Source organism: Schistocerca gregaria, chromosome 2, assembly GCF_023897955.1.
Source record: "Schistocerca gregaria isolate iqSchGreg1 chromosome 2, iqSchGreg1.2, whole genome shotgun sequence".
NCBI lineage: Eukaryota > Metazoa > Arthropoda > Insecta > Orthoptera > Acrididae > Schistocerca > Schistocerca gregaria.
Window position 1 is genome coordinate 243,091,154 of NC_064921.1, and position 20,456 is coordinate 243,111,609.

The 20,456-nt window shown below is 41.2% G+C and overlaps 1 protein-coding gene across 1 annotated transcript in view; it reads left to right on the forward strand.

Annotated features, from left to right (window-relative positions):
• The first annotated feature begins 2,246 nt into the window (after positions 1 to 2,246).
• LOC126336771 (ATP-dependent RNA helicase DDX54) overlaps positions 2,247 to 20,456 on the forward strand; it is a 128,738-nt gene continuing 110,528 nt past the window's right edge. The window contains exons 1-2 of the mRNA XM_050000783.1: positions 2,247 to 2,274; positions 2,816 to 3,085. Of these exons, the coding sequence (XP_049856740.1) occupies positions 3,054 to 3,085 (32 nt within the window). The 5' untranslated portion in view covers positions 2,247 to 2,274; positions 2,816 to 3,053. The remainder of the gene's footprint in view (positions 2,275 to 2,815; positions 3,086 to 20,456) is intronic.

Below are 20,456 nucleotides of genomic sequence, written 5' to 3' on the forward strand. Positions count from 1 at the left end.
GAACATCACCCATTCGGATATTTTGTGATCTCTCAAAGGCTTTTGATTATGTGAATCATGAAATTCTTCTAGTTAAGCTTAAGTATTGTGGTATGAGTGGGACAGTGCACATATGGTTTAATTCCTGTTTAACTGGAAGATTGCAGAAGATTGAAATTAACAGTACAGATAGTCTAAAAAAATCATCAGAGTCCTCTAACTGGGGAGGTATCAGGAATGGTGCACCACAGGATTCAATCTCCAGTCCCTTATTGTTCTTAATATATATTAATGACTTGTTTCTTTATATTCACGAAGATGCAAAGCTAGTTATTTTTGCTGATGATACAAGGATAGTAATCACACCCAACGAGCAAGAATCAGCTGAGGAAATAGTAAATAATGTCTTTCAGAAAATTATTAAGTGTTCTTCTGCAAATCGACTCTCACTAAATTCTGAGAAAAAACAATTTATACAATTCTGTACAGTAAATGGCATACCACCTTGGATAAATATTGACTATGAACAAAAGTGCACTGATGAGAAATTGAATTTGAAGATACATATCAGTGATCTGCTGAAACAGTTAGGTTCAGCTACTTATACTATTAGTCATATTGCAAATTCTGGTGATAAACATATCAGTAAATTAGCCTAGTATGCCTATTTTCATTCACTGTTTTCATGTTGTTGTTGTGGTCTTCAGTCCTTGACTGGTTTCATGCAGCTCTCCATGCTACTCTATCCTGTGCAAGCTTCTTCATCTCCCAGTACCTACTGCAATCGACATCCTTCTGAATCTGCTTAGTGTATTCATCTCTTGGTCTCCCTCTACGATTTTTACCCTCCACGCTGCCCTCCAATACTAAATTGGTGATCCCTCGATGTCTCAGAACATGTCCTACCAACCGATCCCTTCTTCTAGTCAAGCTGTGCCACAAGCTCCTCTTCTCCCCAATTCTATTCAATACCTCCTCATTAGTTATGTGATCAACCCATCTAATCTTCAGCATTCTTTCGTAGCACCACATTTCGAAAGCTTCTATTCTCTCCTTGTCTGAGCTATTTACTGTCCACGTTTCACTTCCATACATGGCTACACTCCATAAAAATACTTTCAGAAATGACTTCCTGACACTTAAATCTATACTCAATGTTAACAAATTTCTCTTCTTCAGAAACGCTTTCCTTGCCATTGCCAGTCTATATTTTATACCCTCTCTACTTCGACCATCATCAGTTATTTTGCTCCCCAAATAGCAAAACTCCTTTACTACTTTAAGTGTCTCATTTCCTAATCCAATTCCCTCAGCATCACCCGACTTAATTCGACTACATTCCATTATCCTCGTTTTGCTTTTGTTGATGTTCATCTTATACCCACCTTTCAAGACACTGTCCATTCCGTTCAACTGCTCTTCCAGGTCCCTTGCTGTCTCTGACAGAATTACAATGTCATCGGCGAACCTCAAAATTTTTATTTCTTCTCCATGGATTTTAATACCTACTCCGAACTTTTGTTTTGTTTCTTTCACTGCTTGCTCAATATACAGATTGAATAACATCAGGGTTAGGCTACAACCCTGTCTCACTCCCTTCCCAATCACTGCTTTCCTTTCATGCCCGTCAACTCTTATAAGTGCCATCTGGTTTCTGTACAAATTGTAAATATCCTTTCGCTCTCTGTATTTTACCCCTGCCACCTTCACAATTTGAAAGAGAGTATTCAAATCAACATTGTTTTCATATGTCATCATGTTTTTGGGCAATTCGTCATTAAAAGAGAAAGTATCAATTGCACAGGAGTGTGTGATCAGAATAATAACTGGAGTCCACCCAAGATCACCTTGCAGACATTTATTTAAGGAACTTGGAATATTCACAGTACCTTCGCAATACATATATTCTCTTATGAAATTTGTCATTAATAATCCATCCCAATTCAAAAATAACAGCGAAGTGTGTAGCTATAACAATAGAAGAAAGGATAATCTTCACTATTCTGGATTAAATCTCACTTTAACACAGAAAGGGATGATTATACTGCCACAAAGATCTTTGGTCATTTGCCAAATAGTATTAAAAGCCTGACAGATAGCCAGCCAAAATTTAAAAGTAAATTAAATGAGTTTCTGAATGGCAACTCCTTCTCCTCAATAGATGATTTCTTAGATATAAAGTAGTAAATGTAAAAAAATAATTAATTATTTTTTGTAAAGAAAACTTATGCTAACGTGACACGTTCCACATTATTACGAAATGTCGTATTCATGATCTATGGAACACAGATTAATGTATGTATGTACAAGCATCTTACGTGTTTTTGATACATATTATGTACAGATATCGTACACAAACTGGAAAATTCAAGAGGCGTTTCACTATGTATCCTTTACCATATTCGTTCTGTTTTTCCGCATTTGCTACTGCTGGTATGAGTGCACAGACAAATTCGTACTGCAGTCGCCTCAGTGGTAGTTACATTAGTAAGCCTCGCTTAATACGTTAAAAAACATTTAGGGACTTTGTCGTGAATGCGTAACGTGTGTTGTGCTATAGATCACTTTGCCACTCAACTAATAATTCAAACCAGTTGGCTTCAATCAATCACATAAGACCATAATCTGTAACTCTTGACTATGCTGCGGATTATTAAGTCACCATAATCGAGATTTTCGCATTCGAACCTTGTTTCTACATTAAATTCTCTTAACGGAAGCTTCTTTCAAACCATGTGCATTTACTTGACGTTCCAAAACGATAGCTGAAGGCAATTTTACAATAGCTGCGGCCAACAGGTGACGACGTCACTTATGTTAACAGAGTTGCTTACAGGTCACCGGGCATCGCTGTCACGCCTTTCGGCCTTTCTGATGACGCCATGAAGTGCTTCCTTGGGGTCCGCGAGAAGCACGTGGTCCACGTGCCGCTTGTGCCATAAATGTCTGTGACAATCAACATCCTTGGTTACGATGAATGTTGTTCGAACTTCTTTGACTCTGTAGTGCGACGTATAAACAAAACAAAATAACACATGTTGCTTGTTGTTATGTTGCAGTGATCGTGGGTGTGGATGAGCAAAGAAGAAATTCGTGGATTTGAAAAGTGAGTTATAGTGCTCCGGTAACCTGTACGTTTTAGTTTTGAGAGTGCATTTATTGTACACCAAAACGAGCCTGGTGTAACTTTACATTGTTTAGTAATTTGGATAGCATTTTGCTGGATTGTTTGTATTTTATATGGCGTTATGATGATCGATAAATGGCGTTGACAGGGGAAACATTTTTTTTTTACTTATTTGTGTTTGTATGCAGTAGCAGGTCAGAAAAATTAACACCCCAATTACACCCTGAAGACTACCTTTATTTTTTATCTTGTGTAGTTTACTTTGAGCCAAGATAAATTGATTTACACTCCAAAATGTCGTAGTAGCAGATACTGACTAAGATTTGTCGTTATGCTTACTAGCATTTATTGTGAAGGTATATGCTCCACAGCACTGGGACTTACTGTTTACTCTCTGAAATGATGCCTTGTGTGTACATGTTTGGTTCGACTCTTGCATCCACTATCTTCGATAAGTCAGTGTCTGCGTTGTTGTCAATTAGTAGATTTAGACGATACTTCTTGGGGTTCGGATCTGTTTCACTTTGCAGCCATTGAGCCTGCCGAGTTCTTGTACTGTATGCATAATTTCGTTACCACACAAACGAGTTCTTTTCTTCTCAGTTATTGTGATATTTTGAAATCAGTAATAGATCAGTGACGATGCAGCAGCTGAGAAACACACAGCAAGATGTGTCTCCATTTTGTGAATCGAAAAAGAACATATAGTAACATTATAAATAAATAAAATTCTTTTCTTCAAAAATAAATAAAGACTGGTAGATATAATTCTTTATTCTAGTGGCCTGGATATATTTTGTACGATGTTGAAAGTGAACTGGCATTCTAGGGATCAGAGCATCGAATATCAGATCTGTTAATAGGGCAGGTATGTTCGAAAATTTAAAAAGGGAAATGGATAGGTTAAAGTTAGATATAATGTGAACTAGTGAAGTTCGGTGGCAGGAGGAACAAGACTTCTGGTCAGGTGTATACAGAGTTATAAATGCAAAATCAAATAGGGGCAATGCAGGAGTAGATTTAATAGTGAATAAAAAAAATAGGAGTGTGAATAAGCTACTATGCACAGCATAGTGAACGCATTATTGTAGCCAAGATAGACAGGAAGCCCACACCTACCACATTAGTACAAGTTTATATGCCAAGTTGCTCCGAAAATGGCTAAGAGATGGAAGAAATGTATGATGAGATAAAAGAAATTACACACGTAGTGAAGGGAGATGAAAATTTAATAGTCATGGGGGACTGGAATTCGACAGTAGGAAAAGGAAGAGAAGGAAAAGTAGTAGGTGAATATGGATAGGGGCTAAGAAATGAAAGAGGAAGCTGCCTGGTAGAATTTTGCACAGAGCATAACTCAATCATAGCTAACACTTGGTTCAAGAATCATGAAAGAAGGTTGTATACATGGAAGAACCCTGGAGATACTAAAAGGTTACAGATAGATTATATGATGGTAAGACAGAGATTTAGGAACCAGATTTTAAATTGTAAGACATTTCCAGGGGCAGATGTGGACTCTGGCCATAATCTGTTGGTTATGACCTGTAGACTAAAACTGAAGAATTGCAAAAAGGTGGGAATTTAAGGAGATGGGACCTGGATAAACTGAAAGAACCAGAGGTTGTAGAGTGTTTCAGAGAGAGCATAAGGGAATGATTGACAAGAACTGGGGGGGAAAGAACGGTAGAATAAGGATGGATAGATTTAAGAGATAAAATAGTGAAGGCATCAGAGTGTCAAGTAGGTAAAAAGTCGAGGGCTAGTAGAAACCCTTGTGCAAAAGGAGAGATACTGAATTTAATTGATGAAGGAAGAAAAATTTAAAAATGCAGTGAATGAAGCAGGTGAAAAGGAATACAAATGCCTCAAAAATGAGATAGACAGGAAGTCCAAAATGGCTAAGCAGGGATGGCTACAGGAAAATTAAAGGGGGCCTTTGGTGAAATTAAGAGCTCAGATGGAAAACCAGTCCCAAGTAAAGAAGGAGAAACTGAAATGTGGAAGGAGTATGTATAGGGTCTATACAAGGGCAATGTTCTTGAGGGAAATATTATGGAAATGGAAGAGTATGTAGATGAAGATGAAATGGAAGATACGATACTGCGTGAAGACCTTAGTCGAAACAAGGTCCTGTGAGTAGACAATATTCCATTGGAACTACTGATAGCCTTGGGAGAGCCAATCATGACAGACTCTGCCATATATTAGACTATGCAGCCTGTTGAGCACGATGTATGAGAGGCGAAATACCATCATACTTTAAGAAGAATGTAGTAATTTCAATCCCAAAGGAAGCAGGTGTTGACAGGTGTGAAAATTACCGAGCTATCAGTTTAATAAGTCAAGGCTGCAAAATACTAACACAAATTATTTACAGACGAATGGAAAAACTGGTAGAAGCTGACCTTGGGGATGATCGATTTGTATTTCGTAGAAATGTTGGAACATACAAGGCAATACTGACTCTATGACTGAGCTTAGAAGGTAGATTAAGGAAAGGCAAACCTGCATGTCTAGCATTTGTAGACTTAGAGAAAGCTTTTGAAATTGTTGACTGGAATACTGTCTTTCAAATTCTGCAGGTGGCAGGGGTAAAATACAGAGCGCAAAATGCTATTTACAATCCGTACAAATTCCAGATGGCAGTTACAAGAGCTGAGGGGCATGAAAAGAAAGCAGTGATTGGGAAGGGAGTGAGAAAGTGTTGTAGCCTCTCCTCAGTGTTATTCAACCTGTATATTGAGCAAGCAGTAAAAGATAAAAAAGAAAAATTTGGAGTAGGAATTAAAATCCGCATAGAAGAAATAAAAACATTGTAATTCTGGCAGACACAGCAAAGGACCGGGAAGAGCAGTTAAACAGAATAGATAGTGTCTTGAAAGGAGGATATAAGATGAATACAAAAAAAAAAAAAAAAAAAAAAAAAAAAAAAAAAAAAAAAAAAAGGAAAATGGGGATAAGGGAATGTAGTCATATTACATCAGGTGATGCTGAGGGAATTAGATTAGGAAATGAGACACTTGATGTAGTAAGATGAGTTTTACTATTTAGGCAGCAAAGTAACTGATGATGGTAGAAATTGAGAGGACATGAAATGTAGACTGCCCATGGAAAGGAATGCATTTCTGAAGAATATAATCTGTTAACATCGAGTATAGATCTGTGTGTCAGGAAGTCTTTTCTGAAAGTACTTGTATGCAGTGTAGCCATGCATGGAATTGAAACATGGACGATAAATAGTTTGGACAAGAAGAGAATAGAAGCTTTTGAAATGTGGTTCTACAGAAGAATGCTGAAGATTAGACGGTTAGATGACATAACTATCGAGGAGGTACCGAATAGAATTGAGAGAAAGGAATTTGTGGCACGACATGACTGGAAGAAGGGATCAATTGGTAGCATACATTCTGAGGCACCAAGGGATCACCAATTTAGTAATGCAGGGAAACGTGGAGGGTAAAAATCGTAGAGGGAGACCAAGGGATGAATACACTAAGCAGATTCAGAAAGATGTAGGCTGCAGTATTTTCTTGGAGATGAAGCAGCTTGCATGGGATAGAGTACCATGGAGAGCTGCATCAAATCAGTCCCTGGGCTGAAGACCACAATGACAAAAACTCTGTAATGTTACTAATCAGTAATGAGATACAAATTATAAATTTTGTATTAAAAATTTAAGATTTCGTCTGATCACAGCCCCCCCCCCCCCCCTCCCCCATGAACCTTGCCGTTGGTGGGGAGGCTTGCGTGCCTCAGCGATACAGATAGCCGTACCGTAGGTGCAACCGCAACCGAGGGGTATCTGTTGAGAGGCCAGACAAATGTATGGTTCCTGAAGAGGGGCAGCAGCCTTTTCAGTAGTTGCAGGAGCAACAGGTGGATGATTGACTGATCTGGCCTTGTAACATTAACCAAAACAGCCTTGCTGTGCTGGTACTGCGAACGGCTGAAAGCAAGGCGAAACTACAGCCGTAATTTTTCCCGAGGGCATGCAGCTTTACTGTATGAGTAAATGATGATGGCATCCTCTTGGGTAAAATATTCCGGAGGTAAAATAGTCCCACATTCGGATCTCCGGGCGGGGACTACTCAAGAGGATGTCGTTATCGGGAGAAAGAAAACTGGCGTTCTACTGGTCGGAGCGTGGAATGTCAGATCCCTTAATCAGGCAGGTAGGTTAGAAAATTTAAAAAGGGAAATGGATAGGTTAAAGTTAGATATAGTGGGAATTAGTGAAGTTCGGTGGCAGGAGGAACAAGACTTCTGGCCAGGTGACTAGAGGGTTATAAACGCAAAATCAAATGGGGGTAATGCAGGAGTAGGTTTAATAATGAATAGGAAAATAGGAATGCGGGTAAGCTACTACAAACAACATAGTGAACGCATTATTGTGGCCAAGATAGATACGAAGCCCACACCTACTACAGTAGTACAAGTTTATATGCCAACTAGCTCTGCAGATGACGAAGAAATTGAAGAAATGTATGATCAAATAAAAGAAATTATTCAGATAGTGAAGGGTGACGAAAATTTAATAGTCATGGGTGACTGGAATTCGGTAGTAGGAAAAGGGAGAGAAGGAAACATGTTAGGTGAATATGGACTGGGGCAAAGAAATGAAAGAGGAAGCCGCCTGGTAGAATTTTGCACAGAGCACAACTTAATCATAGGTAACACTTGGTTCAAGAATCATAAAAGAAGGCTGTATACATGGAAGAAGCCTGGAGATACTGACAGGTTTCAGATAGATTATATAATGGTACGACAGAGATTTAGGAACCAGATTTTAAATTGTAAGACATTTCCAGGGGCAGATGTGGACTCTGGCCATAATCTGTTGGTTATGACCTGTAGATTAAAACTGAAGAAACTGCAAAAAGGTGGGAATTTAAGGAGATGGGACCTGGATAAACTAAAAGAACCAGAAATTGTACGGAGTTTCAAGGAGAGCATAAGGGAGCAATTGACAGGAATGGGGGAAAGAAATACAATAGAAGAAGAATGGATAGCTTTGAGGGATGAAGTAGTGAAGGCAGCAGAGGATCAAGTAGGTAAAATGGCGAGGGCTTGTAGAAATCCTTGGGTGGGGTGACAGAAGAAATATTGAATTTAATTGATGAAAGGAGAAAATATAAAAATGCAGTAAATGAAGCAGGCAAAAAGGAATACAAACGTCTCTAAAATGACATCGACAGGAAGTGCAAAATGGCTAAGCAGGGATGGCTAGAGGACAAATGTAAGGATGTGGAGGCTTATCTCACTAGGGGTAAGACAGATACTGCCTACATGAAAATTAAAGAGACCTTTGGAGAAAAGAGGACCACTTGTATGAATATTCAGAGCTCAGATGGAAACCCAGTTCTAACCAAAGAAGGGAAAGCAGGAAGGTGGAAGGAGTATATAGAGGGTCTATACAAGGGCGATGTACTTGAGGACTATATTATGGAAATGGAAGAGGATGTAGATGAAGATGAAATGGGAGATACGATACTGCGTGAAGAGTTTGGCAGAGCACTGAAAGACCTGAGTCTAAACAAGGCCCCTGGAGTAGACAACATTCCATTGGAACTACTGACGGCCTTGGGAGAGCCAGTCCTGACAAAACTCTACCATCTGGTGAGCAAGATGTATGAGACAGGCGAAATACCCTCAGACTTCAAGAAGAATATAATAATTCCAATCCCAAAGAAAGCAGGTGCTGACAGATGTGAAAATTACCGAACTATCAGTTTAATAAGTCACAGCTGCAAAATACTAACACGAATACTTTACAGACGAATGGAAAAACTAGTAGAAGCCGACCTCGGGGAAGATCAGTTTGGATTCCTTAGAAATGTTGGAACACGTGAGGCAATACTGACCCTACGACTTATCTTAGAAGCTAGATTAAGGAAGGGCAAACCTACGTTTCTAGCATTTGTAGACTTAGAGAAAGCTTTTGACAATGTTGACTGGAATACTCTCTTTCAAATTCTGAAGGTGGCAGGGGTAAAATACAGGGAGCGAAAGGCTATTTACAATTTGTACAGAAACCAGATGGCAGTTATAAGAGTCGAGGGACATGAAAGGGAAGCAGTGGTTGGGAAGGGAGTGAGACAGGGCTGTAGTCTATCCCCGATGTTATTCAGTCTGTATATTGAGCAAGCAGTGAAGGAAACAAAAGAAAAATTCTGAGTAGGTATTAAAGTCCATGGAGAAGAAATAAAAACTTTGAGGTTCGCCGATGACATTGTAATTCTGTCAGAGACAGCAAAGGACTTGGAAGAGCAGTTGAATGGAATTGACAGTGTCTTGAGAGGAGTATATAAGATGAACATCAACAAAAGCAAAACGAGGATAATGGAATGTAGTCAAAATAAATCGGGTGATGCTGAGGGAATTAGATTAGGAAATGAGACACTTAAAGTAGTAAAGGAGTTTTGCTATTTGGGGAGCAAAATAACTGATGATGGTCTAAGTAGAGAGGATATAAAATGTAGACTGGCAATGGGAAGGAAAGCGTTTCTGAAGAAGAGAAATTTGTTAACATTGAGTATAGATTTAAGTGTTAGGAAGTCATTTCTGAAAGTATTTGTATGGAGTGTAGCCATGTATGGAAGTGAATCATGGACGATAAATAGTTTGGACAAGAAGAGAATAGAAGCTTTCGAAATGTGGTGATACAGAAGAGTGCTGAAAATTAGATGGGTAGATCACATAACTAATGAGGAAGTATTGAATCGGATTGGGGAGAAGAGAAGTTTGTGGCACAACTTGACCAGAAGAAGGGATCGGTTGGTAGGACATGTTCTGAGGCATCAAGGGATCACCAATTTAGTATTGGAGGGCAGCGTGGAGGATAAAAATCGTAGAGGGAGACCAAGAGATGACTACACTAAGCAGATTCAGAAGGATGTAGGTTGCAGTAGGTACTGGGAGATGAAGAAGCTTGCACAGGATAGAGTAGCATGGAGAGCTGCATCAAACCAGTTTCAGGACTGAAGACCACAACAACAACAACTTCCGTATGGCTTGAATCCCATTAGGATAAATGGTTGAAGTGGTGCTCCTTGACACCTCCTTTTGTTTTGGTTTTACTTGTCTTGAAGGCCATAAACTGGAAGGTCAGCAGGCCAAGTAATATCTGTGTTTCTTTCCAACATGTCTCTTATTCGTTCTTTAGGCCTAAGAGGAAGTAAACCAAATGTGGTAGCCCTGCAGGGATATTGTGAAAGTACATATTTCTATAGTGTTCTATCTCAGGGAACTTATATTTCACATATATTTAATCAATTCAGTTGCATGCATTTTGTTTGTTGATTAGAAACCAGGGCAATTGTGTGTCTCAAATGATTTTTTTACAAGACATCACGACATTTATGTGCAAACAAGGACTGTCCCAACAAAACTGATAAATCTGGTCAACCTACATATATTCCATTGAATTTGTGGATAAGGCTTCTCTTAATTGTTTCTGACAGTTACAGGATATTACTGCTCCTTGAGATTTAAAAAGATATCCAGTTGTCAATTTTCTGTCCTCCGAAAGCCCATTTTGCTTTACAGTTACCCATTATCGTGAAGTCCTCTGCTTTAGAGAGCAGTAGTTTCAAATTCTTAGTACCTTTCAGATGTCTAAAGATAATTTTGATTACCTGCTTGTGAAATAACACTGGATTATTACAAAAAGAGGCTGGCAATGCCTGCTGACTTAGCTAGGTTTGTACTTATTCCTTATTGAATGTACATGAATATTCCTGTTGCTTCATGATAAGGTATGTTCTTCACAGCTTCTTTCTTGTTCCGTTTTTGGACTCATATCATGAGTGATCACAAAAGTCCAGTGGTGTAGGTTAAGGGTTACACACTTATATGTTGAATCTGTTAGGAATGCGCTCCAGAAAGTATCTCTGTCTAGCCACAACCAACCTTATTTGTTGCTAGTAATTTGCATTTATAAACAGATAGTAGCTTTACCAAGAACTCTCAGCTTGAATTTTACTCGTTGTTTGTTTTTGAATACAGCATTCTCTGTTGGAGTGTTAATGAAAATCAGCATATCATCCATATAAACAACTACTGTTAGCATCAGTGGAACTTGCTTTTGTATAGGCACATGAGTCAGCTCTTGATTTTATGAAGTTGGTATTCAAGAGTGTAGGGCTACTGTCTAATTTCAATTTCCAGAACTGGCCACTGCGCTTTAACCTGTATAATGCCTTTTTTTTATCTTGTAACTAGATCTATTCCGGGAACTTTTACAAAGACCGCTAAATGTAAGTTGTCTTGCAAGAAAGCTATGGCAACATCTAGATGATCAGTGTTAACAAACCTAGAAAATAAATACCTAAAAATTAGTACATATGTTTCATTGTAGTCCAAGTCTTGTTTGTGAACACATCCTTTTCTTACTAGGTGTGCTTTATAATGTACAGTGTAGCCTTTTGGTTCTTCCTTTGTTTTGAAGATCCATACAGCGTTTATTGGTTTTTTGTCTGAAGGTTAAGTGGCTGGTTCCCATGTGTGTTTCTCTTTCTGCACTTTTCTTGTGTTGCTCATTGCCAGTTTTCTGCATTTTCTGATGTCATTGTTTTTTTCAGTGAGAAAGATTGAGATTTAGACTTCAGATTAGCAGATCATGAAACCATGCAGCTTCTTTAGGTTTGAAATTCTTTCTATTGACTCCTGTTACTGTGACTGTTCATTATCATTATTTGCATTTTCTGAACCTGATTCCTCATTGCAGCTAGTACTTTTTGAACCACTGCCTGTTGTGATAGTTTCAGGCTCAGAATCAATTTCTTCTAGTTCATTATTTCACTCTGCTTCTGTTCCATGAACAGAACAAACATTCCACTTGGTTCCTATGTCTCAGTTACTTCTTTATAGCTACTGTTTAGAAGTACCTTCATTAAAAATAACGTCTCTCATATTTATGATTCTTTGGCTACTTGGTTCAATAACCCTGGTGTAGCGTACCAAGATATGATCAGCACTCTTTCTGGAATGAGATTTTCACTCTGCAGCGGAGTGTGCGCTGATATAAAACTTCCTGGCAGATTAAAACTGTGTGCCCGACCGAGACTCGAACTATGGACCTTTGCCTTTCGCGGGCAAGTGCTCTACCATCTGAGCTACTGAAGCACGACTCACGCCCAGAGACGAGGTACTGGCAGAAGTAAAGCTGTGAGTACCGAGCGTGAGCCGTGCTTCGGTAGCTCAGATGGTAGAGCACTTGCCCGCGAAAGGCAAAGGTCCCGAGTTCGAGTCTCGGTCAGGCACACAGTACACAGTGTTCCAATTTCGTTGCCTGGCTCCTGGAATGTAAACATAGGTCTTACTATCCAATAATCTCACTTGTTTTCCTTGTCAGTTCAACACCATTCAACATGACCCACACAGATTTCTTTCACACTTGAGTTCAGTGATACAGATAAGAGATGAAAACTACCAGTTTGCAGAAGTGTATGACAACTGTGAAGGAAGTTAGAGATCTACCAAGCTACAAAATTTTATGAAATTTATATGTGTCTTTTTAACATAAATTACTATAATTTTGGTTCTAATGCATATTCAGCAGTGATATGTATATCATTGAAAAGCTAATGAATAGAGCTTTGCATTGGTTTGCAACAAAGGTGGTTACTAAGAATTTTCATGTGCAAGGTGATTGATGTTTGACTTTCAATATGTCGCAACATACAATTCACAATATAAAAAAATTGTATTGCTCCAGTACATTTCTATAAACATGGTAAATATCAAGATGCTACACCAAAGATAACAGATCCAAAAAATTATTACACTTAAAAAAGTTCAGTAAGCAATTATGTTCCCAGTTTCACAGTCCTTCGTATCAAATTTTGCTGAATGCTATTATTTCTAGATAATCACTTGGGGGTCAAGGCATTTCTGTTAATTATTACTTTTATTATTAATTGTAGTTACGAATATCGTTCCAGAACTGTTTGTCTTGTGTTCCATTTTACATTCTCGTCAGATGAGTGCCATACAAGCCGAAATTTGTGTAAAATTTCTTGCAACTAGCTATGATCTTGAGATGATTGTTAGACCCATTTCGGAAACATGCTGGAACTGACCCTTGAATGGCACAGTCAGATAGTTGCTTGAAAGGAAAATTTCATGCAGAAGTGTGAGAAATATACAGAGAGACTGATGGGCTGGGCAGTGCTTACCTTAGCTCAGTACAGCCTATGTCACACAAAACTGAAGAACTGATGAAGGTGACACATTGATTAGCACACTGTATCCACATTCAGGTGGACGACATTTCAAACTGGCCGCCCTGATTTAGATTTTCGATGATTTTCCTAAATCTTTTCAGGCAAAAGCTGGGATGGTTCCTTTGAAAGGGCATAGCTGGTTTCCTTCCGTAATCAGAGCTTGTGCTCCATCCCTGGTGACCTTGTTGTCGATGGGACGTTGCACTCAAATCTCTTTCTCCTCCTCCCCCCCCCCCAAACTAACAAAATAAATAAAACCTAGATGTTAGAAACTTGCTCCTACATTAGAGAGGAGGCAGGGATGAAAGGAAAAGTGGACGCAGGTCACTAAGAACCATGGTTATGAGGTGACAAGAAAAAGGTAAGCAAAGATGGAGTAAAGGGTGCCAAAAAAGAGTTGAACCTAGCACATCATATGTATGCCAACTTCCAAGCAAAGAAGATAGATTGAGTAGTAAAGAGGTATATAAGCAGTGAATAAGGCGAATGATACTAAGAAGAGAAATATAATATAATAAAAAATTAAAGAGATGTTTAAAAGGAGTAAAGGGCAAAGGAGAGACCAGAGCCAAAGTTAACATACGTTGAGTCCATGATGTATTGTAGTGCAAGTTCCATCTGTGCAGTTTTGAGGGACTGGTGTTGAGTGGAAGAATCCAAATGACTTGTATGGTGTAGCAGGTGCCTAGTACTCTAGAATTAAGCTGGAGGGCATGCTGCACCACTGGATATTGGACACCCTCCAGGCAGGCAGTTTATTTGTGTCCATTCGTGCTCTCAGACAGTCTGGTGGTTGCCGTATCAATGTAGAAGGCTGTGCAGTGAACACATGTCATCTGCCAAATGCAGTATGTTGTTTTACATGGGGCCCTGCCTTGGTGGTTGTACATTTTATCGTTGGTGATGCTGGAGTAAGTGGTTTGGTGGGAGGGATACATGGGGCAGGTTTTGCAGCAGGGTCAGTTACAGGGGTAGGGGAGGTTGGTATGTGAATGTTCAGGGATTTTACGAGGATGTTGTGGATGGTTGGAGGATGTTGTTGAGGCATGATCTTATTTCAGGGCTCCACTTGATAAAACTGTAGCCCTGGTGGAGTAATCTGTTAAGGCATTCAAGGCCAGAATAATGTTGGGTAACAAATAGGGTGCTTCTGTGTTGCCTGGAGGTAGGAATAGTGTTGTTGGAAGGGAAGAAATGGACTACTTGGGAGCTCATTCTTCCACAGTATCCTCCTCACACCACCCAGAGGGCTTTTCATCGTCCTAACCTCCACGTCATCTTTGTCAAACCCTTTGACATTACCAAACTACCTTCCCATACCTTAAAGTTTGTACCCATATGACCAACCCTGCTGCTAAATCTGCCCCATTCATCTGCTCACAACAACCTACTCACCTCCATCATTGGCAAAACGTACATCATTCAAGACAGGGCCACAAGTGAAACAACATTTTTCATTTATCAGCTGACATGTTTTCACTGCATGGCCTTCTATATTGGTTCGACAACCGTCATACTGGCTGAGTGCATGAATGAGCACAGACAAACCTTCCACCCATGGGATGCCCAATATCCAGTGGTGGAGCATGTCCTCTAGTATCATTCCAAAGGTGTAGGTGCCTGCTACACCATACTAGCCATTTGGATGCTCCCACCCACCACCAGTTCCTCAGAACTGCGCAGATAGGAACTTGCACTCCAACACAACGTTGTATCCTGCCAACCTGCTGTACTCAACCTATGTTAACCTCAGGTCCAGTCTCGATTTTGGTGCTTTACTCATGCATTTATTTTTACACATAATTTCGTTATTTTGCTAAGTTTTATTTATTTTTTTCATTAGTTTTGTATGGCTGTCGGCTATACTGTGTTAAGGTAAGTATTGGCCAGCCTATCTGTCTCTTTTTTATGTTTTTCACAGAGCAATATTTGGCATTCTTGTCAAGTTTGATTATTGCTTACTCAAACAAATGTCAAGAACAGCAGCTAATTGCGGTCATTATTATTATTATTATTATTATTATTATTATTATTATTATTATTATTATTATTACGAGTAATTGGTGAACGTTTCTTACTGTGAAGAGCCAGTCAGAGATACTTTTATTTCAGCCAGTCATTATTAATTAGTTTCATGAAAGTGGCTTGTTTACTCAAACTGCAGAGTATGTGTTCCGTGAAGTAGTGTGTAGAAATAATTTGTAAAAAGTGAATTAAAATTCAAGATTGCATTGTTACAACCCATAAGAAGGGTAATTTCCAAAATTACTTGTGAATGACATCTACTGAGCACACAAATGTCATGGCATCAGACACTGATTTTGTTTAAATCTTTGACAACAAAAATGACAAAAAGATGTACCATAGAAACAGTCAGTTCTCTGATTAACCTTACTTGTGATCCAGATCTTCATCGTCGACAATTCTGCAATTTGTGTATGCAGCTGGGAGCAATCCTGTTTTGACATAGACAAGGTACACACTAGCTGTATTGTTTACCAAGCTTGACACATATATCCCCGTGATTATCCATACAATTCCTAAAATCATGATCTGAGAATAAATGAAGTGTAAACCACTTTTCACAGTATACAGTCTCAGAATTACCTCAGACTAGGCAAAAGTAGTGAAAGTTGACACTGCACTGGCTTCACTCATCTCTAGAATGCTGCTGACAAGGTTCACCACTGTGATATTCTGTAGTCGACAAAGCCGTAAACAAAATTGATATCTCGTGCCTTGACAGATGCGCGCTCGATATATATTGTTCGCTAGTGATCCTGGAAATTACCAAGAAGGTCATGCAGAGTGTCCAGTGGATGGTAAACAAGTGTCCTGAAACATCGATTGGCAGAAAAATTATCGGCAAATGTAGTAACAAAGTATCAGAAAACTCATCAACCCCTTCAGGTGTAGCCTGAGCTCTGCCAGGCACTTCCACAGAAGATCTTAGTGAAAATCAAATAGCTGCTGATGTGGCACTGGAGTCTTAACACACTATACTATCACATTAGCGTGAGCACCTGTCAAAAACTTGAATAACCACCTTTTCCAGTGCGCATTACTGCGAGACGTGTAGGAAGAGTGTCAGTGAGATTCTGGGAGGTACCAACAGGGATGTGGAGCCGTGCTGACTCCAGTGCTGTGGCCTGGTGCACTATGTTTTTCGTTTGAGGATCCATGAAGCAAACAGCCCGATAAAGGCGGTCCCATAAATTCTCTATTAGGTTTAAATCGGGTGAATTTGGTGCACAGGGGAGTATGGTAAACTCATTTTGGTACTCTTTGAACTAAGCATGTACGCTTGAGCTGTGTGTGGCATTTCATTGTGACTGGGCCATGTAGTAGCTGCTAAATCTACAGAGCAAGAACCAACTCATTTCCCAACTTATTTGTTAAGGAAACTACAATAAACCACCAACCATAACACACTCTTCAAAAACCAACAAAACAATAAGGATCCCTTCTGTGGATCAAGCTAAAAACAACTAATTCCTCCAATCAGATTTCCCTTCAACCCGATACCCGTACAACTGTTCCATGTCGAATTCGCTTAGCAGCTGGTAGCTAGCATGACATTATGACATATCGTAATCGTTGTGGAAGAGAGGACGGTCGAGGTGGCATACTGCAGAACCGGCTGATCTTCTCCACACTCAGCAAGTCGAGAACTACCCACTGAGCAGCAGGGCGCCGGCTTATCTAGCCCAGGGTGGAAGGATATTTCCGGGACTATTTGCACACACTTGACTGCCAGGTAATAGTTTGTTGCGCCCTCTTCCTCTGCTGTTGGCTGATGCCCTCTGATGGACAGTGGTCACATCTTCGTCTTTGTTGTCAACTGTGGTACTTGCTGGTAAACACTCTTGTGCAGTAGGCATCTGTGGTGACTGCAGCAGTAGCCTTCAGTGTTGTTTTTGTTGTTGCTATTGATTTGAAGACAGGTTTGTTGCAGCTCTCCATGGTGCTCTGTCCTGTGAAAGCCACTTTGTTTCTGAATAACTACTGCAACCTACCTCCTTTCATCCTTTTGAACATGTTTACTGTAATCATCTCTGGGCCTCGCTCTACAGTTTTTGACCCCCTCCACACACACACACACACACACACACACACACACACACACACACACACAAAACTTCCCTCTCCCACTGTGGGTAAGAGTATGCCTGAGGTATTCCTGCCTGTCGTAAGAGCTGACTAAAAGGAGTTTCATATGTTTCGGCCTTTATGTGATGGTCCCCTGTAAGATTTGACCTCCATTCTTCAAAATTTTCCCGCAGAGCGAGCCAATTGGGGAAGGGTGCCTTACATGGTGCATTGAGATCTTTAGCCCACTTTCTCGTCGTCGGATTGCAGTCCCACCCACTCTCCATCTCTTGGGTGCGGACATCTTCCTGGGTGTGTTTTCCACCACGCTCTAGGCAGTGTCGCTTTCTGCGTCAAAATGCAGTGTCACTTTCCGCATCGACAATGACCACGGACATATTTGCACATGATATTGAGCACAATAGCCAGTCCATTGTGGTGGGACGGCCACATAACCTGTTGGCTGTAGCCCCCTGACCACACAGGGATGGCTCTGCTGATGCATGTGCAAAGGGTAGATGCCCATCCCCCTGGGGCATTGGGACTCCCGGCAACGGCCTTTGCTGCAGCTGGGTGGTGCCCGTGAGGAGAGCCCTCAGTTGGAGTGGCTGGCATCAGGGCCCGTGACACGTGATGAAGCATAGTCCATCATCTCTTGCTGGTGGTGAAACACCAGCAGTCTCCAAATGTTCACGAGCTCAATTCAGTACGCAAAAGTGTGACCCCAAATCATTCCCCTCCCTGGCCACACCATGGGAGGAATGTCAGGCTAAGAATTGCAGCTGATCTTATTTGCCCTGGTACCCTGTGTGTTCGAGAACTAATGGGGAATCTTTCATGACGATGAAGCCTCAGTTTTTTGTTGAGCATTCAGAGGACAAGTTTGGGGTGGTGGAGGGCTTTTACAAAATGAGATCTAGGTCGGTCTTGATCAAAACAGCATCCTCTGCCCTGTCATAGGTGTTACTCGCATGTGACAAGCTGGGGGATGTATCTGTAACCATCACACCCCTTAACAGCTTAAATATGGTCTGTGGCATCATATTTCACAGGGACCTTCTTTAGCAGTCTGACGATGAGCTGTGCTCCATTTTAGAGCAGTGAGGTGTACGTTTTGTCTGGTGTGTCCACTGGGGTCCGAGGGATTATCAGGTTGCCACTGGTGCCTTCATCTTGGCCTTCGAGGGTGATACAGTGCATGAGAATGTGAAGGTGATGGTCTACCGCTGTGATGTGAAGACCTATATCCCTCCCCTGATGTGGTGCTCTAACTTCTGGAAGTTCGGCTATATGTCTTTCCACTGTACTTCCAGCATCACATGTCGAGATTGTGAACGCCCATCACATCCCAATACTCCGTGTGGCCCGCCTCCCACCTGTGTCAACTGCGGAAGCACCAATCATCTTGCTTGCCAGACTGCAGGATTATCCAGAAACAAAGGAAAATCATGGAGTACAAGGCCCTGGACCAACTGACCTACACTGAGGCTAAGAGAAAATTTGAACGCCTGCATCTGTGCATATGACGTCGCCTTACGCCACCGTTACAACAGTTATGGCACCATCAGCTCTGTCAACCCCATTCACCTCTCAGAGACGGAAGACTACACCTGCCCCCTTGATGGTGGTGGTGGGGAGGCATTTCCGTCCCTATTGCTCCTGCAGCACCTACTTCAGGAGCAAAGTAATCCCCCCTCCCCTGCGCCCCCAACGATCGAGGACCTCTGTCCTCACTTCTAAGCCGGAGAAGCGTAAGTCTTCTTCAGCTTCTCTCGCTAGGAAGGGGTCCCTTGGGTCACTCCCTTCCCAGGTTTCTGCTAGTGGGAAAGATGACACCCGCCAGTGGCTAAAGAGCGCAAAAACAGCTGGTCATAGGGCTTCACACTCATCCTCAGTCCCAGAGAATGAGTCAGTGAAGTCCTCCCAGCCAGGGAAACCCAAGGAGCAGCGAGAGAAATCCAAAAAGAAAATCCCTAATACCAGGGAAATTGTGGCGGCACCCACACCATGGCTAACTACAAGCTCTGTGTTTGAGGATGGGTTGGAGATTTTCGCGTCTGTTGAGGACCTAGATTTCTCCAGACCCTCAGACATAATGGATGTAGACTGTTCAGGCAATAAGTCGGTGGCAGCAGTCGATTCTAAGGCGTAAACTACCTCATTGAATGTTCCAAGCCTTCCCAGTCTCATGATGACTTCATCCTCCAGCGGAATTGTGGCGGTTTTTTCCACTGCCTGGCTGAGCTACAGCAACTGTTAAGCTTCACACAGCTTCAGATAGCAGGTGTAACTGCTATCTGGTTTGCCCTCCAGGAAACCTGGTTACCGGCAATGCGGACTCCTGCCCTCCGCGTCTATAAGAGATATTACAGGAACCGTAGCGACTATAATCGAGTGTCAGGTGGAGTTTATGTTTATGTCCTAAACACAGTCTGTAGTGAACTTGTGCCCCTTCAGACCCCTCTTGAAGCTGTGGCTGTCAGAATAAGGACGATTCAGGAAATAACTGTCTGCAATGTATACCTTCCTCCAGATGGTGCACTACCCCTGAATGTATTAGCTGCACTAATTGATCAGCTCCCTAAACCTTTCTTACTTTTGAGAGATTTTAACGCCCATAACCCCTCGTGGGGTTGCACTGTGCTTACTGCCAGAGGCAGAGATGTCGAAACTTTACTGTCTCAGTTCGACCTCTGCGCCTCTTAAATACTGGGACCGCCACACATTTCACTGTGACTCATGGTAGTTACTCATCTACTGATTTATCAGTTTGTAGCCCAGGACTTCTCCCATCTATCCACTGGAGAGCATATGATGACCTGTGTGGTAGTGACCACTTTCCCATCTTTTTGTCACTGCCCCAGCATCAGGCCCACGGACGCCTGCCCAGACGGGCTTTAAACAAGATGGACTGGGAAACTTTCACGTCTGCTGTCACCTTTGAATCTCCCCCACACGGTAACATCGATGTGATGGTGGAGCAGATGACTACAACAATTGTTCCTGCCACAGAAAATGCAATCCCTCACTCTTTA